Here is a 24,388-nt window from a genome sequence, read left to right as displayed (position 1 = left end):
CTGTCACTCTTTTGGGTGGAGCTCTGTCTCTCACTCCTTCCTGAGCGGGGTATTTCCAGGCTGCACAGCTCCCTGTCTACACTGAATTTTCCAGCAAGTCAGACTGACTAAGCAGGCCTACTTTTCTTTCTCCTCATAGGCTGTAATGGTGTGATTGCCCACAATTATAAAGTACCACACAGTTCTTCCTAAGCAAGCACACTTATTCCGAAGGTGAAAGTATTACAGGGAAAACCTACTAAAACAGTAAAAGTCACCACAACTCCAACAAGGTCTCTGGTAGGAGTAGTCCTTCACTACCCACCAAGGGGTTTTACTGTGGTTACCAGTTCATAACTGTCTTGGCTCAGAACAAGCACCCCCATGAATAAATCAGCCCATACTTTTATGGCTAGGGTGTTGGATCGAGAGATTCTGGGAGCAGGTAATCAGTAGCCAATGGAAAAGGCTGAGGTTTTGCATAACTGGGTTGGAGGGGTACATCTGCATTCATCTCCTCTTAGAGATTTCCTAGGAAACCCACTTAACCAAAAGTTCATTCGTATCTGGCACATTCTTTAAACAAGTCCTTTGAAGCTAATACCACTTCCCAGTGTTTACATTACTCATGTCTGCCCACAGAGAGTTTCCATACAATCCCACAATAATACATGAACATCTGCAAAAGGCTAATGTAGTGCCCATCTTTAAAAAAGGGAAGGAGGAGGATCCGGGGAACTACAGGCCAGTCAGCCTCACCTCAGTCCTTGGAAAAATCATGGAGCAGGTCCTCAAGGAATCAATTTTGAAGCACTTAGAGGAGAGGAAAGTGACCAGGAAGAGTCAGCATGGATTCACCAAGGGCAAGTCATGCTTGACTAACCTAATTGCCTTCTATGACGAGATAAGTGGCTCTGTGAATGAGGGGAAAACAGTGGACGTGTTATTCCTTGACTTCAGCAAAACTTTTGATACAGTCTCCCACAGTATTCTTGCCAGCAAGTTAAAGAAGTATGGGCTGGATGAATGGACTATAAGGCGGATAGAAAGCTGACTAGATCGTCGGGCTCAACGGGTAGTGATCAATGACTCTATGTCTAGTTGGCAGCCGGTATCAAGCGGCGTGCCCCAAGGTCGGTCCTGGGGCCGGTTTGTTCAATATCTTCATTAATGATCTGGAGGATGGCGTGGATTGCACCCTCAGCAAGTTTGAAGACGACACTAAAGTGGGAGGAGTGGTAGATACGCTGGATGGTAGGGATAGGATACAGAGGGACCTAGACAAATTAGAGGATTGGGCCAAAAGAAATCTGATGAGGTTCAACAAGGACAAGTGCAGAGTCCTGCACATAGGATGGAAGAATCCCATGCGTTACTAGGGACTGAGTGGCTAGGCAGTAGTTCTGCAGAAAAGGACCAAGGGGTTACAGTGGATGAGAAGCTGGATATGAGTCAACAGTGTGCCCTTGTTGCCAAGAAGGCTAACGGCATTTTGGGCTGTATAAGTAGGAGCATTGCCAGCAGATCAAGGGACGTGATCATTCCCCTCTATTTGACATTGGTGAGGCCTCATCTGGAGTACTGTGTCCAGTTTTGGGCCTCACGCTACAAGGAGGATGTGGAAAAATTGGAAAGCATCCAGCAGAGGGCAACAAAAATGATTAGGGGGCTGGAGCACATGACTTATGAGGAAAGGCTGAGGGAACTGGGATTATTCAGTCTACAGAAGAAGAATGACGGGAGATTTGGTAGCTGCTTTCAACTACCTGAAAGGGGGTTCCAAAGAGGATGGATCTAGACTGTTCTCAGTGGTAGCTGATGACAGAACAAGGAGTAATGGTCTCAAGTTGCAGTGGGGGAGGTTTAGTTGGATATTAGGAAAAACTTTTTCACTAGGAGGGTGGTGAAGCACTGGAATGGGTTACCTAGGGAGGTGGTGGAATCTCCTTCCTTAGATTTTTAAGGTCAGGCTTGACAAAGCCCTGTCTGGGATGATTTGCTTTGAGCAGGGGGTTGGACTACATGACCTCCTGAGGTCCCTTCCAACCCTGATATTCTGTGATTCTGAATACAGTGAACTCCTGTGACACTTAAACTTAATTCAAAAGGGTTTACCTTAATTCAGTGAGGGTTGTGCAGGACATTGAAGTGTCTTTCAGAACTTGTACTCTAGTCTTTCTTTAGTTTATTTACCTTCCCACCCCAGGTCTCTGCCTCTCAATGTGCTAATTAGCAAAACAGCATAGCGCGTCATAAGTAGTCGGGATCCAACATTTAGGTTGTGTGTTAACTTAGCCCTGGTCTATACTAGGGGAGGGTCGACCTAAGATACACAACTTGATCTACGCGAATAGCGTAGCTGAAGTCGGCATATCTTAGGTTGACTTATCTGGCCATGAGGACGGCGGCGAGTTGGCCGCTGCCGCTCCCCCATCAACTCCGCTTCCACCTCTTGCCAGCTGGAGTTCCGGAGTCGATGGGGAGCGCGTTTGGGGATCGACTTATTGCGTCTAGACGTGCCCTTAGAAAAATAACAAAACCTAATGGGAATGTTTTCATGTTTGTTAAATGGCAGGGAAAGTAGATGATTGGTCGTATGCCCTGCAGCATTTGAAACCCTGCCATGGCAGAGCATACTGTTAATGCATGAGTACCCGAAAGTGACTAGAAACACAAATTAAATTAGCCTGTCTTCATTGTCTTAATATGAATAGTCTAAAATGTAAACAGCAGAAATAATGGAAAACAGAACTCATCTGTTAATCGGTGTTTAACGCAAATGAGGGGGTTTGAGTAACATTTAACTTCTAAAGGGAAAAGAAAGGGTAGCTCCAAGGTGAAGTTTTATTTTTTGTTCCAAATCAGTGGCCTGTTGTTCCTTTCTGGAGGAGTAGGGGGTGGAAAGTCTCTTTCAGCTTTAGGCCAGGCAACCCTCTGCCCAGCAGCATCCCCATTACTGACAGGTGCAATCCTTTTTGTATGGCTAATGTCTGTGTGCAGCCTGATAGGAGTGCTACGGCCATCAGTGTCCTGCACCAGGAAGAGCTGCCAGGACAGATGAGTTCAGGCATCCGTAAAACCAAACCCAGATAACCTAGAGTTCTGCAGTCTCGATTAGAAAACAGCTCCTAAATTGAAGATTAGCTTGAGGGCATGTCATGTTTACAAGGAAAGGGGGAAACTGATGTGGAATAGATAAGAACAGCCATACTGGGTCAGACCAAAGGCCCATCTAGCCCAGTATCCTGTCTTCTGACAGTGGCCAATGCCTGGTGCTTCAGAGAGAATGAACAGAACAGGCAATTATCAAGTGATCCATCCCCTGTTGCCCATTTCCAGCTTTGGGCAAACAGAGGCTAGGGACACCTTCCCTGCCCATCCTGGCTACTAGCCATTGATGGACCGATCCTTCATTAATTTATCTAGTTCTTTTTTGAAACTTGCTCTGGTCTTGGCCTTCACAACATCCTTAGGCAAAGAGTTCCACAGGTTGACTCTGTGTTGTGTGAAGAAATACTTCCTTTTATTTGTTTTTAATCTGCCTATTAATTTCATTCGGTGACCCCTAGTTCTTGTGTTATGAGAAGGAGTAAATAACACTTCCTTATTTACTTTCTCCACACCATTCATGACTTTTATAGATCTCTATCATATCCCCCCTTAGTCATCTCTTTTCCAAGCTAAAAAGTCCCAATCTTATTAATCTCTCATCACATGGAAGCTGTTCCATATCCTTAATCATTTTTGTTGCCCTTTCCTGAACGTTTTCCAATTCCAATATATCTTTGTTGAGATGTGGCGACCACATCTGCACATGGTATTCAAGACGTGGGTGTACCATAGATTTATATAGAGGTAATATGATATTTTCTGTCTCCTTATCTATCCTTTTCTTAATGATTCCCAACGTTCTGTTAGCTTTTTTGATTGCTGATTTACATTGAGTGGATGTTTTCAGAGAACTATCCACAAAGACTCCAAGAACTTTCTTGATTGGTAACAGCTAATTTAGACCCCATCATTTTATATGGATAGTTGGGATTATGTTTTCCAATGTGCATTACACTGCATTTATCAACATTGAATTTCATCTGCCATTTTCTTGTCCAGTCACCCAGTTTTGTGAGATCCCTTTAACTCTTCACCATCTGCTTTGGACTTAACTGTCTTGAATAGTCTTGTGTCATCTGCAAATTTTGCCATGTCATCGTTTACCCCTTTTTCCAGATCATTTATGAATATGTTGAATAGTACTGGCCCTAGTACAGACCCCTGGGGGACACCGCTATTTACCTCTCTCCATTCTGAAAACTGACCATTTATTCCTACCTTTGTTTCCTATCTTTTAACCAGTTATTGATCCATGAGAGGACCTTTCCTCTTATCCCATGATGGCTTACTTTGCTTAAGAGCCTTGTCAAAGGCTTTCTGAAAATCTAAGTATACTCTATCCACCCTCTTGTCCACATGGTTGTTGACCACCTCTACCAATTCTAGTAGATTGGTGAGGCATAATTTCCCTTTACAAAAACCATGTTGTCTCTTCCCCAACAAATCATGTTCATCCATGTGTCTGACAATTCTGTTCTTTACTACAGTTTCAACCAATTTGCCTGGTACTGAAGTCAGGCTTACTGTCCTGTAATTGCTGGGATCACCTGTGGAGCCTTTTTAAAAAATTGGCATTACATTAGCTATCATCCAGTCGTCTGGTACAGAAGCTTATTTCAATGATAGATTATGTACCACAGTTAGATGTTTGTAGGGGAAAGTCGTAGTTGTTGGGTTGATTGGAATCTTTCAGGTCAGCCAATCACTTTCAAAGGAGAGGTGTGGTGAAGATATTGGTAGTCTGGGTTGATAGGTAGCTACTGTCTATTGCAGTGATTCATACCATGTGATGAGCCTGCATACTAACATCCCCATTTCTGTTGTCAGTGACACCCCCCCCCATAGTTCTGTTTTAACATGGCTTTAAATTAAAATAAAGTTGGGGTATTGGAAGGATTTGATTTAAACACAGAAAGCCAAAGACATTGAAACTTAAGGCTTGACACTGGAAGGGGGGGGCGGAAGTGGGTGGCTAAACTGTCTCCTGAACCACATGTAGGTCACCTGCTGTCCTTAGTCTGGCCTGTCTCTATACAGGGTTCTCTGTCCAGCAGTTTGATTACCCCAAATACTGCCATAGGTAGGAGCAGCAGAACTGAAGATGGTAGTTTGGGGCTAACTGAACCCCCTGTGTGGGTTCAAGTGAGAATCTGTTTCGTAATCTGCCAAATTAAAAACAAACTACAGCCTTGAGGCTAAATACTCCCCAATTTGAAATCCTTTGCTTTGTCTAGCATAGCCGATACAACTCCGCCCTCCCTTCTGTTGCTGAGCAGGACTGGAACAAGCAGATTGCATGTAGGCTGTCTTTCCCCATTAGGATGCATGTTGAATAATACACACCCTGTTTTACAAAGCAATTAGGGCTGCTGTTGGTATACGTGGTACAAAACCACAAGAACAAGGCGGTGAAAAGTTAAGCCACCTAAGTCAAGACCCTCTATTCCTCCACTCACAGGCACCCGGGTGGATTTGATTTAAATCACTAGTCAGGAAGACTCGATTTAATCATGGTTTCCTACATAAAAGTGCATTCTTGTTGGTTATTATAACCTTAATACATATTCTTCACAACTCAGAGATAGATATGTTTCATTTTTAGAAGGTACACACTATACTTTTTTAAATAGTGATTTATTTTAAAAACTTTTCAGATTAGTTTTACAGCTATATCAGAAAATGAATGATTGTTTGGTTATTTCATTTACCAAAGGTAATTGAAACAGATAGTTATGAAGTCATTGAGAGGTGAACTATCTCCAATTCAACAGGTTTATCATTAATATTTGGAGGATTTTCTTGCCATGCTGTATTAGGAGGAGACAGACAGACAGATATTTAAATTGTTGTATTTAACTAAAACAACAACGTTAAGTATTCTGGATTGTTTTCTTTAACGGCAAACATGTAATATTTTAACAAAACAAGCATATGTCCCTTGCTTCTCACATTTATCTCCAGACTTCTTCTCCTTGTCCAGATCTATTCTGCCCCCAGTTCTATTCACTGAACTTTTTGAAACTTTGCACTTTTAGAGCGAGGTAAGGGATTGACTCTGTGTACATAAATTTGCAGAGGGACAATAGAGTTGCGGTCTGTTATTTCTCACCTCTGTATATTTATTTATTTATTTAAAAATATTTTTGCTGTTAACAGGCATATTACCTCTGGAGACACAAATCCACAGTTTGAGAACTGCATCTCTGACTTTATCTTCTAGACTGAGCATTGAGTCCCATTGGGTAGATAGAAAGATTAACCTAAATCTATACAGAAGCCCCTGGAACCCCATAAGATTGGGTCCCTAATCCATGAACTGTTGAACTCATTTACAAAACTTTTCTTAAACGTTACATGAATATATTGTCTCTTACTATAGAATTAGAATTTATAATGCCTATTCCCTGATGAGATATCTTTGAGCTATAATGTATCTTAATTAAAACTATGTTTTAGATAATTTTTTCCTGAAAAAGCATTTTATCAAAAAAAATCTGATTTAAATAAAAACAATTTTTAATTTTTTTTTAAAAAATCATTGATTTTTTTATCCACCTTCACAGGCATACACCTTACCATACCACAACAAGCACCTACTGCAACCGTAGCTCTGCCCCCTTTGCTTTTGTGCAAGCACCCCTTTACCTGATTTGTTTTAACCCCCCCTCCACCCCCCCACACACTAGTACTTGGAAGTTTGGTGTAATAGTGTTGAGAGAGGGTAGTTTACTGAAGGGCTATGTGCAGAAGAATGGTTGAAGGGGATGCTGGAAGGCTGGCATTACTAGGAAATAGAGCTACGGTGGGGGTGCATGGTGTACAGTAGCTGTGGTATGGTAAGGTGTGGGTGTGTGGTAGGAAGAGCAGAGGGTACGTACTGCTAGGTGGCTTAACTTTTCATTGTGTTGCTTTTGTAGGTTTTTTGTCTGGCATGGGGTTGGTGCGTGTGTATGTAGCAAGCATGGCTGCTACACAGCAAAGTTTTTTGTATGTTTCCTCAGTTTTTTTAATAGTTAATTAGGGAGGAGGGTTGGACTAGAGGTAAGATCAGCGGGGTGAGGCAAGTGAAACTACAGACAGACTGTTTATCTGTCATCTGTTGTGTCTCTCATGCCAGCAGCTGGGCACCAACCCTGCTATAGGATCACATCTGACAGATGTGTAACTCCTGACAGAGAAAGCCTTGTGTGCCTGTGCTGGCTGCCTTGAGTCGGGCTTGTGTCTGCAGTGCATAAACTTCTAATTAGAACAAGAATAAAAGCTAAACATTTTTTAGGAAAAAACCCTCCACCACCCTACTTGTTGCGCAAGTTCTAGTCAGAATCTACTGCCTTTGCCAAGTATGGAGTAGATGCAGTGTGTAAGAGAGAGTGGTCAGCAGCTAAATATAGGACAGGAAAGGAAAACCTCACCCAGAGCCCAAATTTAAGAGCTCCTATTGAAATCCCATGAAGAGAATTTCAGAAAGCAGATTAATTCAGTGACACTGCACACTACCAGGCCATCTGCTTGCAGAAAATGAGAAATTTATGCTCCATTTTAAACCCATCCCTAACTGTGGGGTGCTCTCAGGTGCCTCCAGAATTTGTGTATTTTAGGGTATGAAATAATATTGAAAATTTGACAGAATTGGCCAGCCCTGGAATGGGGAGGGAAATGCAGCCAGTTTCGTGGTAGATCTGTCACAGCAGGGTGCAAGGAGAAAAAGTTCTGAGGGCAGCTACTGCGCTGGGACGATTCTGAATCTGAACCTGAAGTTGTAATAGTTATTCACAAATATGAAATTAATCTGAAACTTCAACAGAAACGTCATCCTCCTGACTCGGACTGGAACAGTGGTGTAATGCCCCACTGACAGGCTCACTATATGGGGTTTGTTCTGTTTTTATATTAACCTTTGGATGTAGCCAAACTTTAAGCTGTTTTTTGTGTACAGTAGCAGAGAAGGGAAAGAGCAGACATACCACACAACGTAACTGTTCTTGTGTGTAGCTTCCATACAGTGGACCCTTCAAATCAAGCCCATACCCTCTCCCACATCAGCTAGAAACTTCAGCACTCCATTTTCCAAAGTCTTGTTTGAATGCAAACTGGGTAGAGTCATGCAGGTGCCTCTTAGATACATGTCCCACAGCGTTAAATATTTCATGGGGGTAAAAACACCACCTCCCGTGCTATTCTAGCTTAGCTTTTGATCCTGGATACTCTTCATCTTAGTCCTGGATACCCTCTGAATTTCACTTGATTTAAGGGATGTTCTTTTTCTGACTAGTATTTTGGATGTCCCTCAGGTGTGGAAGATTCAGAGTGGGCAGTGTCTGAGGAGATTTGAACGAGCACACAGTAAAGGTGTCACCTGCCTCAGTTTCTCTAAAGACAGCAGTCAGATTCTTAGTGCTTCTTTTGATCAGACAATCAGGTAAGTTATAAATTTGAGGGCTGTAATCTACAAGAAGCTCTAATAGAAGTTGTAAGTATCATTTCTTCAGTCCCCTTGCCTTAAACTCTTGGATGTTTTTAGCTTACATGAAAGCTAGTCCTTAATGTTTTTAACATTAAAAAAATTATTTTGCTCTTTACTCTTGAACAAGTAGTTCAAATTTTTGCCCTTTCAATTTTTGTAACCTATTTTTGTGGTAACCTATTTTCAATCTAGTGTTCGCAGGAGGTACTGGCCCTGATGTATTGTTTTATGTTTATTTAAAAGTATTTCTGTCCTCAGATTCAGCAGCAGCCATTTCAGTACTTTTACACCTGTCACTACATCCCAGCAAGAGAGGCCGGCTGAGCAGCGCTCATTGGCTTACATTCAAACTTTAAAACAACTGTTTCTGAAACTGGCTACAAAGCTAGTACTACGACCTGATGGTCCCCACAGATAATGGGATATGGGGCCGTTCTTGAGCACCAGTACTGATTGAACCCAGCCACTACCATTTGACAGTTGTCAGTGTGTTATGTGTAATAGTGGTCATCTCCGTTCATTTTCCTTCTCCACAAAGAGGGCTCCAGGCAGCTGGAAAACATCTACTGCAGCCTGAGGAGAGTTTACAAGGCTCTGCAAGGTCACTTGTGTCTGTCCTCCCAGCAGCAACTGCACAGGAGAAAGGCCGTGGCCATCGCAAACACGTGACATCACACCTGCCACAACTTTCTGTATCGGTGAGAAGTGTCTTGCCAGCAGAGTTCCATTGTCTCTCCTTCCAGCAGGAAGCATTGTGAGACACCCCTGCAGACACACACGCCTCCAGGAGGCAGCTCAGCTGTTGAACTTCCTGGGCCAGGGGACTTTAACACCCTGACCCAAGAAGCAGCTCCTCTCTCACACCTTCTAGGAATAAGTGGAGTGGAGGCCTTCCCCTACTGCAGGACAGGGCTGCACCTCTCTTATCCAGTCCCAGACAGCCCAATGCCCCCATGACTGCTCCGGTTCTTGGAGCAGTGAAACTGTCCTCTTCTGGAGAAGGCTTGTGCATGCAGGAGCTGGACCTACTAGACTATGGGAACTCACCCTCGTAAGAAAAAAGTGACCACAAAACCAATCTTTTTCAAAAGTAAATGGCAAATTCCCTCCTTCAGCTTAGCTTTCTCTCAAAGCTTCTACCACGTGTGCATGCTTTCACACCTCATAACTGCTCTGTAAACTAGTCAAGCTAGTTTTTCTAGAGCCTGGGAATGAAAAGAGTTTTGATTTTTTCAAGTTGGTGGTGGTTGCTTAGATGCTAATGTGACTGGGGCCATGTAAGTATCTCGGTTAGGGGCTGGTGTCAATGTTACCAAAAACATTAAGCATCAGTGGAATTCTCTTGGCAGTGTTAGCCCAGAGGTTAGGCATGACCTGTCCTTCCCATGCTCAGATTACTCCCTTCCGAACAGAGTTCTAGTTCATCCCGCCGCCGCCGAGGGTAAACAAGATTGACTTCTCCAGGGTTCTCAGGCTGGTGCTTTTCATGACCACTAAATTCACCTGAAAACTACAACAACCTGTGTCCCCTTGCCCCTTCTTGGGGTTTTATGTTTTGTGTATACCTGAAACTGCCTTTAACTAACTTTTTTTAAATTGATTAGATTTCAAGTTGATGATGTCCCTTTACATTTTTCATGGTCAGATATAATATCTGGGGAAAGGGGTTTGTGATGACAAACCCATTATTCTAGATGCAGATGTGTTAGCCTATTTTATTACTTGCTGTGTACATCAGACAGCAAACTAAATTCTTCCTTTATTTTACATCGCTGACTTGTACCTCTCTACAGACAACCTGGATGGATTAATTGTTTTTTTACCATGTTTTTTTAAATTTTGTAACAGGATTCATGGGTTAAAATCGGGAAAAACTCTAAAGGAATTCCGTGGTCATTCTTCATTTGTTAATGAAGCTACTTTTACCCAGGATGGTCACTATATTATCAGTGCGTCCTCTGATGGCACAGTGAAGGTAAAATGGCCACTTGCTTCTACGAGCCATGTATGGGAGTTGTTCTGTGTGTTGTAGCAAACTGTGGCATTTAATCTTAGAGATCATTTACATTAAAGGTACTTTTATCATAGCCAGGGCTTAGGCTTTGTCATTGGGCCCATTATATATAGATTCCTTGATTCTACAAGGTGGTGTAGGGTCTAATGTATGCATTTCCCCTCATTCAGAGAGTGATAAACACAATAAGACAAGGCTGGGTGATTTTAATAGCACCAACATGGCTCAGACAACTGATTTGGTTACTTGTCACAAGGATTAGTGGAACCTCTGCTGCTGAGACCGAACTTGTTGACACAGCAAAGAGGGAAGGTCTGTCATCCAGACCTTAAGGCCCTTCTCTGGGCTGCATGACTTTTGGTAGAAGAAAGACATTCAAAGTACAGAATGTACTGTTGTATTGTAGAAAAGAATTCACATGGGTGTGATGTATTCTTGAATGGAAAAGGTTTTTATCGTGGATTTCCTTGTATAATGTGGATTCTTATACGGCTCCAATTATATATTAGAGTATTTATTGTATTTAAGAAGACACCTCTTTCATTATCTTCAATTAAATTTAATCTCTCAGCCTTGCCAGAATATCATATACCTGTAGAGGTAAAATCCATTTTCCTAATGATATGGTTAAGAAGTTTTTAAAAGACCCTAATAATTTATATCCTCAAATAAGAACTCCTGTGCCCACCTCGGATTTGAATGTAGCACTAGCAAAATTAATGAGACCTCCCTTTGGGGAGCTGTTCTTCATCTCATCTATCTGTAAAAACAGTGTTTTCAATACAGTCACTGCAGTGAAATGCATAAGTGACTTGCATACATTAATGGCTGATACACCATTCAGTGTTTCATAAGGATAAAGTGATTTTTCTCATTCATCCTAAGTTTTTACCAAAAATAGTCTGATTCCACATAAATCAATCATAATTTTACCAGCAATGCCCCTCTGCCATGTACATTGGCCAAACTGGACAGTCTCTATGCAAAAGAATAAATGGACACAAATCTGAAATCAGGAATCCTAACATTCAAAAACATTTAGTAGGAGAACACTTCAACCTCTCTGGTCACTCAGTAACAGACTTAAAGGTGGCAATTTTACAATAGAAAAGCTTCAAAAACAGACTCCAATGAGAAACTGCTGAACTGGAATTAATTTTCAAACTAGATACCATTAACTTGGGCTTGAATAGAGACTGGGAGTGGCTGGGTCATTACGCAAATTGAATCTAGTTCCCCATGTTAAGTATCCTCACACCTTCTTGTCAGCTGTCTGAAATGGGCCAGCTTGATTATCACTACAAAAGTTGTTTTTTCTCCTGCTGATAATAGCTCATCTTAATTAATTAGCCTCTTACAGTTGGTGTGGCAACTTCCACCTTTTCATGTTCTCTGTATGTGTATATATATCTTCCTACTATATGTTCCATTCTGTGCATCTGAGGAAGTGGGCTGTAGCCCACGAAAGCTTATGCTCAAATAAATTTGTTAGTCTCTAAGGTGCCACAAGTACTCCTATAATTTTACCCAAAGCCCCATACTCATAATGGGGAAACTAAATTACATGTTAGATGCAAGGAGAGTGTTATGATTTTATTTCGACAAGACTAAATAGTTTAGACAGTCTTAAAGGCTGTTTCTAACTTATGGACCAAAAAACAAGGGAAAAGCTATTTCTGAACAGACTTTCTAGATGAGTTAGGTATTTATGAAATTTATAAATTGAAAAGATTATCCATTCCTCAGGGCATCAGAACTTTCAAATAGGGCATCAGAACTTTCAAATAGATCAAAGGCAGCTTATATGGCTTTCTTTGGATGTATTCCTCTGGTAGAGATATGTAGAGCTGCAGCCTGGAGTTCTGTCCACACCTTTACTAAATATTATACTTCAGATTTGAAATCAAGATCAGATGGAAAGTTTGGTAGGGCAGTCCTGCACTTCTTATTTGACAAGAACTCCCAAGTCCCACCGTCCTCGGTCAGAGTACTGCTTATTAATCTATCTCGTGAGTGGGAATATGCAGAGGATGCTTAAAGGAAGAAATGAAGGTTCCTCTCCTGCTGGTAATAGCTCACCTTTCCTGATCACTCTCGTTACAGTGTGTATGGTAACACCCATTGTTTCATGTTCTCTGTGTATATAAAATCTCCCCATTATATTTTTCACTGTATGCATCCGATGAAGTGAGCTGTAGCTCACGAAAGCTTATGCTCAAATAAATTTGTTAGTCTCTAAGGTGCCACAAGTACTCCTTTTCTTTTTACCTATAACTGATATTCTTCAAGATAGACTCTGCATATTGACACTCCCCCCCTCCCTAGGAGTCAGCCCTGCTTACCAGAGGGCTTGGGGTTGGAACTGAGGCAATAGAGTGCCACTCTCTCCTTTCGAACCCTGGCCCTAGAATGTCCGGAGTTCAGGGAAGGGGGCAAGGGAGGTATGTGGATGTGCCAGCTACTGCCATTAGTAGGATTTTACCATTCAGGCTGCACTGGTCAGAGCACCCCATGAGTGGGGCTATTCAGAGTCCATCTCAAAGAACCTTGGCTACAGGTAAGTAACCTTCATATTTGGATATCTTTCTAAATAAACCTGTTCTTGCTCACCCAGTAGTTATTAGGCTTGATTCAGGAATTGCTGGGTAAAATTTTCAGGCCACTGCTATACAGGCAGTTGGCCTAGATGATCATAATGGTCTTTTCTGGCCTTAAAATCTGTGAACTTACTAAATTATCATTTTTGGTGTTCGTTACTCTTTTTCCTCTCGTTTCAATAGATATTTTTTAAATGGTGAAAGCTACGTCCATAGCATCTCCTCCAAAAATGTGGTGTCTTTTTAATTAAAATGCAGAAATGTGCCTGATCATAAAGTGCTTCCACTTTGTATTCTGCTCAATAGATATGGAATATGAAGACAACCGAGTGCTCCAACACCTTCAAATCTCTTGGCAGCACTGCAGGAACAGACATCACCGTGAATAGCGTGGTTCTGCTGCCTAAAAATCCAGAACACTTTGTCGTTTGCAACAGATCAAACACAGTGGTCATCATGAACATGCAAGGACAAGTATGTATGTGATTCCAGGCGTGTCCCTTTGAAGCAGCTAGGAAAGAGCTTAACAAGTATTGAAATCAGGATGAGATTTGTGACCCTTCCAAGCAGTGTAGTGGGTGAAATCCTGATCTCTTTTCAGTAGTAACTGCTGGGTACCCTGCCCTTCTGAAAATCAGGCTGATTAGTTAGGCAACTAAATTCATGACCCCAGTATCTAATAGAAGCTAACCTTGTTAGTCGCGTTGTAGCTGCCACATGTGAATCCAGTGAACCTTTCTTTGGGTTTTATAGATTGTAAGAAGCTTCAGCTCTGGTAAGAGAGAAGGAGGTGACTTTGTTTGCTGTGCCCTTTCACCACGTGGCGAGTGGATCTACTGCGTGGGTGAAGACTTTGTGCTGTACTGTTTCAGCACAGTGACTGGCAAGCTGGAGAGAACTCTGACCGTGAGTACTTAACACAAGCTATTTGAAAGTAAACATGAATAGAATCTGTGTTCTTATCAGTTCTAGAATATTCATGCAAACATAAATTCCATAGTGACCTTACAGTAACACCTCACTTAACGTCGTCCCGATTAACTTTGTTTCGTTGTTACGTTGCTGATCAGTCAGAGAACAGGCTCGTTGGAAGTTGAGCCAATGCTCCCTGATAATGTGGTTTGGCAGCCGCCTGCTTTGTCCGCTGCTTGCAGGAAGAGCAGCCCGCTGGAGCTGGTGGGGGCTTGGAGCCAGGGTGGGCTGGCAGCCCCCCCATCAGCTCCCCATGTGCCAGCTGCCGAGCAGGCTATCAATTGCTTAGCAATTCAGCTGTCCCTCCCCCCCCACTGCCATGTGTTGCTCCTGCCCTCTGCCTTGGAGCTGCTCCCCAGAGCCTGCTGCTTGCTGTGTAGAGGGCAGGGAAGAGGGGTGCTAATGTCAGGGTGTCTCCCTCCCTCCGCTTCTGTACCCCATCTCCACAGAGCAGGGGCGGGAAACGACAGGGCTCAGGATGGAGGGAGCTTGCTGGCAGCAGCTGCTGTCTCAACTTGTTGATCTACTTAAAAAGGCAGTGTACTCAGAGTGGGGTCAGCATACTTAAAGAGGCAGTGTGTGTCTGTGTCTGCCATGCTGTGTCTCCTCCCTCCATTTGTGCTGCCTTGTAGAGTGTGTGGCTACCTTAACAACATGTTAACCCTTGAGGGCTCAGCTGAGTGCTAGTTCATCATTTAGCAGCAAGGCATTCCCTGGGAAATATCCCACCCTCTTCCACTCTCTGACTCTACCACCTCAACCAAGCTTCAACCCTCTGCCCCCCTCCCCCCTTTACATTAATTCTTATGGGGGAACTGGATTCACTTAACATTGCTTAAAGTAGCATTTTTCAGGAACATAACTACAGTGTTAAGCGAGGAGTTACTGTGCTCCTCTGACAAGCACCCTCAGGTGGTGGTTATAGGGTTGGTCCTGAGTACTCAGCTAAAGGTACGGGTTATTTTGAGAAAAATGCGTTTTAAAAATAACAATAGATAACGTTAGCTAGAACGTAGCCATGTACTCCGTAAAGGATTTGTGAAGTAGTTGTGATTGTATACTGTGATTTAACCCTGCACTTTCCCCAAGTTAGTGGGAGTACACACACTTGTGTTACCCTTTGTGGGGCACACTTTCCCTTCAGGTTAAAACATTAGGGATGTGACTCTTCCACTTTGCATTCTGAGTGGCTGACTTCCATAGAACGGCTCTTGCGGGTGGGTGCTCAGATGTAAACCAGAGAGCACTAGCTGCTCCAGAGCCACACATGGAGTGGAGAGGGGGAATCAGGCCCAATGAGAGAAAGGGGTCTCGGGTCCTTGAGACTAGGCACAGGGCACAAGCTGTGGCAGAACAGAGCAGGACCATTCCTCAGCATGGCCTTCACCATATCACATTACAGGATCATGTTTATACAGCTCTGGAAAAAGAGCCACAGTCATAGAGTCTAAAGTCAGAAGGAACCATTAAGATCCTCCAGTTTGATCACCTGCGTAACACAGGCTAGAGAATTGTACCAAGTGATTCCTGCACCAAGCCTTTCATTTCTGGTTGATCTAGAGTAACTGTCTTAAAAAGATCCAGTCTTGATTCGGAGAGGCCCTCACACCCAGCTAAACTGCTCCACTGGTTAGTTACCCTCACGGTTACCTCCAACACAAATTGTGCTTCAGTTCCTGTTTGAATGTGTCCTGCTTCAGCTTCCCGTCTGCTGTTACTCCTCTACTGTCAGATCTCCTCATAGAGATGCTTCTAAACCATGATCAAGTCATCTCATAACCTTCTCTTGGATGAGCTAAAGAAATTGAGCTACTTCAGCATCAGACCATTTTTGTCCAGAATGATCTTGATCTTTAATAATGAAATGATTTGGATTCCTCAGACTTTCCAGACACACTGAAATATTGTGCATTTTAAGAAACTATTTTTGGATGCATAGTAACTTTTTTTAAAATTTCCAGCAAATACAATAAGATGGACTTAAAGTTGAGAGTACATGTAATGTAGCGTAAAATACATTCTAGGAATGGTGTAATGGTCCCCCAGACAAGCCTTATAAACCCAGAGGTTACAATTTATATTAAGGTTCAATTTATAAATAGTTTACAAAGGATTAATAAATGATAGTTGCTATAAGCACCGTGCTGCCATGAATAGTTATAAGCGCACCAACAGAAGAATAGATTTAAAAATTATTATTAAAGCTAATGTTAAAATCCTATAATACACAGGTTAAGGAAAGAGTGTCTGTACATCTGGGTATAGTGCATAAATTATCCAAAAGTACAAAGTTTGGTTTAAAACTCATAAAATATATGTAGTACATAATCTGCAATAACCCAAATTTAAGCTAATAAATTCAATGATACAGTTTAGATATTAACATCCAAATGTTCAGGTACATCACTCATAAATGTTTATACTAAGAGTTGGTTGTGGAAAGCAAATATAGCAATGAGTGTAGATTGTCCCTCAGTAATTGAGTTGGCTGTCCGTTCCAGGGATGGTGAAGTTCACGTCCACCTTCCCCAGAGGTGGTGGGGTGGATCTGACTAGGCAGTCTTGGATGGTGTTGTGTCACAGCTGCCTGTCACGGGTCTGGAATGGAGCTTGCAGCTACACAAGATGTGGGGTAGGGTCTCATTGGCATAGCCACACTTCCTGCATTGCTTGGCCCTAAATTACTGACATGTGCTCTGAACCTTACTCATCTTACTGTTGCTTTTGCCTGAGAATATTATTTGGTTTGAGGTGATGTGCAGAGAAGACTTGCATCAATTTTTTTCCCTTTCATCCTGTAGGTTCATGAAAAGGATGTAATTGGCATCGCTCACCATCCCCATCAGAACTTGATCGCTACCTACAGTGAAGATGGCCTCTTGAAACTCTGGAAACCATAACTGTTTTTAACTAGCTTTGGAGAATGCTTCTTAAATGAAGGGCTGTTGTGTTCATGGTTTTATAAGTCCAAATATGCTGAGTATAATTTTCAGTTCAGGAGCCCAGAACTGTTTTTCAGTACTTGTTCTAAATTAGCTGTACAGTGTCAGTGAATAGAACACTTTCATTAACCCTGTATCTGGGTAGCTAAAGCAGGTTAATTGCTGTAGAAGCCATTATTCTGTCTTGTGAAGTCTGTGCTTTTCCTTTGTGCTGTTTATAGATGGAAAAACCACCATCAATTTATAAATGATTGACTTTCTAAAATGTGTAGCAGATGGCTCCTTTCTTTCTTTCAGGGACTGAGATTGGAATAAACAAGAAGAGAGAGTCTCCACCTTAGCAAAGGTGGATTTTGTTGATCCTAAGCTGCCTTGCTTTTTCAGGACAGAAGTATTCTAATACAGTGGGGTTTTCTGTTGCATTTATATTAACTGTCTCATTTAACAAAGTATCCTTCTGGCTTCTGTGCAGCAGAACCACCCACAGATGGCTTACATGACAAGAAGTTGCACGTGGGGGCTTTGCGGCTAGCAGAGAGGTGCATAACTGCATTTTGACTACCTTAGAAAACAGCTTGAAGCCACCCTGAAGAAAGGATCAGTACAGGCTTCTGTGTGCATCTTTAATAAATTACTTCCAGCTGTCCCCCTACTGTATTACTAGGTCTAGCAGCAATCCAGCTTTACACACCCCTGCCCTTCTCCTCCTCTCCCCTGCCAGTCTGAGCTTAAAGCACTGCTTAATTCAAGCTAGAGATTTGTGTATGGGTCAGGCTCAAGTTCTACTTCAAACTAACTCTGCAATGACAGGTTTCAGAGGAACAGCCGTGTTAGTCTGTATTCGCAAAAAGAAAAGGAGTACTTGTGGCACCTTAGAGACTAACCAATTTATTTGAGCATGAGCTTTCGTGAGCTACAGCTCACTTCATCAGATGCATATCGTGGAAACTGCAGCAGACTTTATATATACACAGAGAATACGAAACAATACCTCCTCCCACCCCACTGTCCTGCTGGTAATAGCTTATCTAAAGTGATCAAGTGGTCAGTTTGGATGAGCTATTACCAGCAGGAGAGTGAGTTTGTGTGTGTATGGGGGTGGGGGGGGTGAGAAAAACCTGGATTTGTGCTGGAAATGGCCCACCTTGATTATCATGCACATTGTAGGGAGAGTGGTCACTTTAGATGAGCTATTACCAGCAGGATAGTGAGTTTGTGTGTGTGGTTTTTGGGAGGGGGGTGAGAGAACCTGGATTTGTGCAGGAAATGGGCCACCTTGATTATCATACACATTGTGAAGAGAGTGATCACTTTGGATGGGCTATCACCAGCAGGAGAGTGAATTTGTGTGGGGGGGGTGGAGGGTGAGAAAACCTGGATTTGTGCTGGAAATGGCCCACCTTGATGATCACTTTAGATAAGCTATTACCAGCAGGACAGTGGGGTGGGAGGGGGTATTGTTTCACAGTCTCTGTGTGTATATAATGTCTTCTGCAGTTTCCACGGTATGCATCCAATGAAGTGAGCTGTAGCTCACGAAAGCTCATGCTCAAATAAATTGGTTAGTCTCTAAGGTGCCACAAGTACTCCTTTTCTTTTTGAGAATTAGAGGAGTGATTAGGACAGTGGTTCTCCCCGGAGCTTGTCTTGATTGCTATGTAATAAAAAAATCTCCTGGGTTTGTAAAACCATCAGCTTTTCCTTGAAGAATTCATTGAGTTCTTTGGCAAAGATGGATGCTTGATCTCCAAGTGGCTCAGTGGTACCTCCTTTTACTGGCTGTGGCTGTAGCTGAATCTTGGGCCAGTTACTGCCACAGCCCCTCTGGATTACTGTAGTAGCTGACAAGGAATTGGAGGGGGTGCTTTGCAGTGAGTGCTGGAAAGGAAATCCAGGCTGCAGGTGAAAGATCCATAGAAGAGTGACACTCTCTTCTGCTGTTAGCCAGACCGGTGATCTGCTAGGTCACTCCAATCCTTGACTCTGGGAGCCAGCCTGACCCTGCTCTGCTGTGAGAACCCTCACTCCTGGGCTGTTCACGCACAGCCTCTGGCATGTAAGCCACTCCTTGGATTGTGCAACCTAATGCCAGCAGCCAATATCTCTGGTCCCAGACACAACCCTAGGAACCTCCATCTTCCAGTGTCCAGTTATGCCCGCTGGATACTGCAAGCTTATATGAGTTTGTCAATTTAACAAAGAAATTGCAGGTTTCAGAGTAGAAGCTGTGTTAGTCTGTATCTGCCAAAAGAAAAGGAGTAATTGTGGCACCTTAGAGACTAACAAATTTAGAGCATAAGCTTTTGGGGGCTACAGCCCACTTCATCAGATGCATAGAATGGAATATATATGTACACACACACACACAGAGAAGGTGGAAGTTGCCATACAAACTGGGAGACAGGCCAGTCCTCACTTATAGACAGCCCCCCAACCTGAAGCAAATACCAGCAGCCACACAACAAAAACACTAACCCAGGAACCTATCCTTGCAACAAAGCCTGATGCCAGCTCTGTCCACATATTTGTTTAAGTGACACCATCATGGGGCCTAATCACACCAGCCACGCCATCAGGGGCTCGTTCACCTGCACATCTACCAGTGTGATAGATGCCATCATGAGCCAGCAATGCCCCTCTGCCATGTACATTGGCCAGACCGGACAGTCTAAGCAAAAGAATAAATGGACACACATCTGACACCAGAAATCATAACATTCAAAAACCAGTAGGAGAACACTTCATCCTCTCTGGCCATTCAGTAAAAGATTTAAGGGTAGCAATTTTGCAACAGAAAAAGCTTCAAAAAGACTCCGAGGAGAAACTGCTGAGCTTGAATTAATAGGCAAACTAGACACCATTAACTTGGGTTTGAACAGAGACTGGGAGTGGCTGGGTCATTACACATATTGAATCTATTTCCCCATGTTAAGTATCCTCACACCTTCTTGTCAACTGTGTAAATGGGTCATCTTGATTATCACTACTGTTCTTTTTCTGAAGAAATTGCGATGTACCAGGCCCAAGGCGAGTCTCTGACACACTTCAAAAACCAAATACACTGCTTCAGTAGAACAAACAAACAGATTTATTCACTGCAAAGATTGACTTATAATCACCTAAAATCTAAGCACAAGAAGTTGGATTTGTCAAATGAAATAAAAACAAAAATGTGTTCAAAGCTGATCTTAACACTTTTGGTGCCCTTACAAACAAATGCTTCTCACCACTGGCTGGTTGCCCTTCAGCTAGGCTCTCCCCTTCGATCAGCTGCTTCAGTCACTCGGTGGGAATGGTGACTGTAGATGTACAGTAGGTGGAAGAGAGAGGAAGAGCATGGCAAATGTCTCTCTTTATCATGTTCTTTCTTCCCTCTTGGCTTTGTACCTCCCACCCCCTCATTGCAGTCCCAAACTGACCAAAGGAAGGGGGTGACTCACTCAGGAGTCCAACAGATCCTTTGTTGCTGCCTAGGCCAGCGTCCTTTGTTCCTGGGAAGCTGGGCTGGGTTTGTCCCGTACCTGCCCTGATGAGGTGTGAACTGCCTCCCTGCTTTTGGAGTGTTTTTGCCTGGGCTTATTTTAAGCCGTGAAGACACATTTTCAGCCTCATAACTATCCAATGAAATTACAACCTATAAAACATTGCTGTAACAATTACTATAACAACAATCTCAGGGCATCATGGGCCTTCTGAAGACACTGGATACCACACAATCATTTTACAAGGATGAACATGGGGATGCTGGGTGTTCCCCTGAGGTACAAAGTGTTACAGAAGTGCTTTGCAATGAGTGCTAGAAAGCAAATTCAGGCTGCAGCTGAAAGATCCATAGAAGGGATGGCTGTGACTGCCCTGCTGCCTGGTTCTATGGACCAGGGCAGGGAGCATGTGCGGTGATCCAGTTAACTCCCCGTGCAGGGGAAACCTATAAATGAAGAGGCAGATGCAGGCCGGGCCCAGAAGGGAGACAAAAAAAAACAAAACACCAAGTTTGTATCAAAGTGGCACATTCCATGGTGAATTGCTGATTGCTGTGGCATCATGGGGGAAAAAAATGCCAATTTCTATGGCTGTTGAATGGCAGAGGCTCCAGGCCCTTGACTGTGACGAAGGGGTGGGTCACATCCTTCAGTGCTGTTTTCAGGCGCTCTGTAATGGTAGACAGGCACCACTTCAATTGTTCATATTTTCAAAGTTCTCTGCAACTATAAGGGCTAGAAAATTATTTTTAAATGACAAGAGAAAAAGTGATGGGGTCTCTGACCCTTTGGAGCACAAAGAGCGGGCTCCTCAGATTGAGAACATTTGTACTGGAGAAAAATCTCTCCTCTGAAAAGCAATTGGAAAAACTGGGATTATTTCAGCTCATAAAGGGACATGCTAAAAGCAGGGCCGGCTCTACCATTTTTGCCGCCCGAGTTGCCGTGGAAAGGCGAGTGCCGCCCCAATGGCGCACGGACTGCCGCCCCTTTCACAGGGCCGGCCCAAGCACCTGCTTGGAACGCTGGTGTCTGGAGCCGGCCCTGGCTAAAAGTATCTCAAATAGTGAACGAGTCTAGCGAAGGGTGACCAGGACCTTCCATTCATCTTTGTAATGCAAGCAGCAAGACAACCAGCTTTGGGTGTCAAAAAACAGATGTGCGAACAGACAGGGGAAAGCCGTCTATGCTGATGCAAGTAGTCCAGGAAGAGAAGGGCCCAGAACCCTGAGAAAGAACAGAAGCACAAAACACTGAATGAGTGATTGAGGGTAGGAGAACACCGAGTGCACGTGGAATTGCAAAAGCCTACAGAGTGATCAACTGTACTAAAAGTGGCAGTGTGTAGAAAGGAGAGCAGGCCCTTACATTTGGCCAAAAGGAAATCACTGGTGACATTATTTAGAGCAGTTACGGCAGCTAAGAATGGGGCTGTCCATACTACTAGGTGCAGTACAAAAACCATGCAGTCCATGCTCCAAAGAGCTTATGATCTAAATAGAAGCAACAGGAACAAGCTGGAAGGGGAAGCAAGTAGGAACTGACTTACCCAAGGTCCCACAGGTGATCAGTGGTAGAGCTGGGACTTGAACTCTCCTGAAGTCCAGTCCCATGATTTAGCCAGCAGACCTCATCAGCTCCAGTTGCCAGGGAACAGAGTTAATAGGAAGTCGTAGCAATAGGAATAGCTTGCACAGTAAGGGAGCTTGATAGTCAAGTAGAGAGAAAGTTGAGGAGGGCTCCGAAGGGTTTGAGTTTACTGTAATAATTGAAAAAGAGGCTGTAACGTGTAAAGGCTGGAGACTTGGACCCATTATCTTCTCTCATAAAAGACAGCAAATTTGATGGGTGGGGAAGGAATTCACTCATCACAAAGCAGAGATGGACAGCTGCTGCAGTTCTAGGCTCTCAAATGTAGGGGATTAAAACACTGAAGGAAACTGCAAATGTGGGCACAACTGGAGATTAGCATGGATTATGGAGAGGATAGCTGGATATTTTCAGGCAGTTTGGGGAAAACAGAACACTAGTTTAGGGTCACACGGTGACTCATTACTCTCCCGAAGAGGTTTCAAGTACCCACCCCTCTCTTAACACTGCTTCACTAGGTTACGAAGCAGAAGTGACTAAACTTGTAACTTTGTAAGTGTCCTGTGTGTAGTCGAAACACTATATCCTAGCTTCTATGATAAATTTTTATTCCTTGAAATGCTGCAGCCATGAGGAAGGAAATTGATTCCGTTCCGTCTCCTGCATCAACAGAATTGTTCGTCACATTCCCACAGGTGAGTCAGAAGGCTGCCCTCACTTGTGTGTATGAACAAGTAGTTTGGCAGGTTTGACTGTGGCTGGAATTGGAGCTGCAGAATATTGTATTGCTGGTGATGCAAAAGGAAGGAAGGAATGCATAGAATATGCAAAGTGAACAGCTTAAGTGGAAAAAAATTTTCCCTGGGAAACACTCAGCTAGAGATCAGCAAAAAATACACCTGCCATTTTTCATCAGACAGGTAGTGCCTGGAGCTTTAATTTTAAATATTTGCCTTTCTACAGAGTCCCTCTGAGAAGCTCAAGGAACATTACAAAAAAAAATCAAGTCTCTTATTCTGTACACTTAGGCTGAGTTACCCATGGTCACAAAGGAAATCCTGGGAGAAAAGTTGTGTAGAAAAATTTAAGTCTCTGGCCTCCCAAACTTTGTCCTAGACTGAAAAAGTGGGGTTTAGTTTTTAAACTAAGCTACTAAACAGCAAATGTATCATTGCACTGAACTTTTCCCCTTACCAGAGGGCATTAAAGAGGAATATGTTCCTGTGAAATATGTAGTTAAGCCAACGAGTGATTAATACACCATCTCTTACAGGAGAAAGAGCTGTGGAGCAAAACCACCACCTTTAGATTCACCTATGGAGGAGACAAGTACGTTTTCTCCAGGTTATTGCATGGTGGCTTGTTTACCGTCTTACCCCACAGCAAGCCTCTTGCCACTGCATTTATTATGCGCCGAGAGCTACTGCAGCAATGGCTGAAACGTTTTTCCGCTTTGTGCTGAAAGCCAGCCGAAGTGTAAGTACCCACCCGCAGCCAGCTTGTGTGATGAGGCTGCAGTGCCCCTGCTCACACCTGTGAGGTACACGGCTCGCTTCACTAGCATGGAATGTCTTTCCAGTGCTGTGGGGCAAGGAAATTTTCCCGAAGCGTATAGTTGTCAGACAACCATACAACACCCTTCTCCATTAACTGTAACGGAATTCCTCTATAACAGACAACTGAGTGGGCCTACAATTACTGGACCTCTACAAGGAGATAACAGCTCATCTTAAGTGATCACTCTCGTTACAGTGTGTATGGTAACACCCATTGTTTCATGGTCTCTGTGTATATAAATCTCCCCACTGTATTTTCCACTAAATGCATTCGATGAAGTGAGCTGTAGCTCACGAAAGCTTATGCTCAAATAAATTGGTTAGTCTGAGGTGCCACAAGTCCTCCTTTTCTTTTTGCGAATACAGACTAACACGGCTGCTACTCTGAAACCAGCCACTATTAGTAAATCTGCTAGATTTGTGAAAAAAACAAATCTGAAGACAACAGGGGGCAAGAACACCAAAAGAAGTTAGTCCAACAAAATATATTACCTCACCCACCTTGTGTCTAGGGTATTTTAAGTAGGTAGTTTGACTAAAATGTGCAACTTCATATTTCAATACACGTGACTTGAGTTGAATGCAGCCCTTTTAAGAAACTTTGTGCATTTCCCCCCTTCAGCCCCCAAAAGCAGCCTGAAAGTAGACTAACATTATAACACAAAATAGTCTTAGGAGCCA

At 43.1% G+C, this 24,388-nt stretch overlaps 1 protein-coding gene across 2 annotated transcripts in view; it reads left to right on the top strand.

Annotated features, from left to right (window-relative positions):
- SMU1 (SMU1 DNA replication regulator and spliceosomal factor) overlaps window positions 1-17,344 on the top strand; it is a 29,465-nt gene extending 12,121 nt beyond the window's left edge. Inside the window, exons 8-12 of one of the 2 annotated variants that reach the window (XM_073346027.1) lie at window positions 8,382-8,509; window positions 10,403-10,529; window positions 13,472-13,639; window positions 13,919-14,071; window positions 16,939-17,344. In XM_073346027.1, coding sequence (XP_073202128.1) covers window positions 8,382-8,509; window positions 10,403-10,529; window positions 13,472-13,639; window positions 13,919-14,071; window positions 16,939-17,037 — 675 coding nt within the window. In that variant the 3' untranslated portion in view covers window positions 17,038-17,344. The remainder of the gene's footprint in view (window positions 1-8,381; window positions 8,510-10,402; window positions 10,530-13,471; window positions 13,640-13,918; window positions 14,072-16,938) is intronic. The other variant, XM_073346028.1, reaches the window with a different exon arrangement.
- The last annotated feature ends 7,044 nt before the right edge of the window (window positions 17,345-24,388 follow it).

The sequence above is a fragment of the Lepidochelys kempii genome, chromosome 5 (genome assembly GCF_965140265.1).
Source record: "Lepidochelys kempii isolate rLepKem1 chromosome 5, rLepKem1.hap2, whole genome shotgun sequence".
NCBI classification, from domain to species: Eukaryota; Metazoa; Chordata; order Testudines; family Cheloniidae; genus Lepidochelys; species Lepidochelys kempii.
This window is presented reverse-complemented; position numbering and strand designations above follow the sequence as displayed.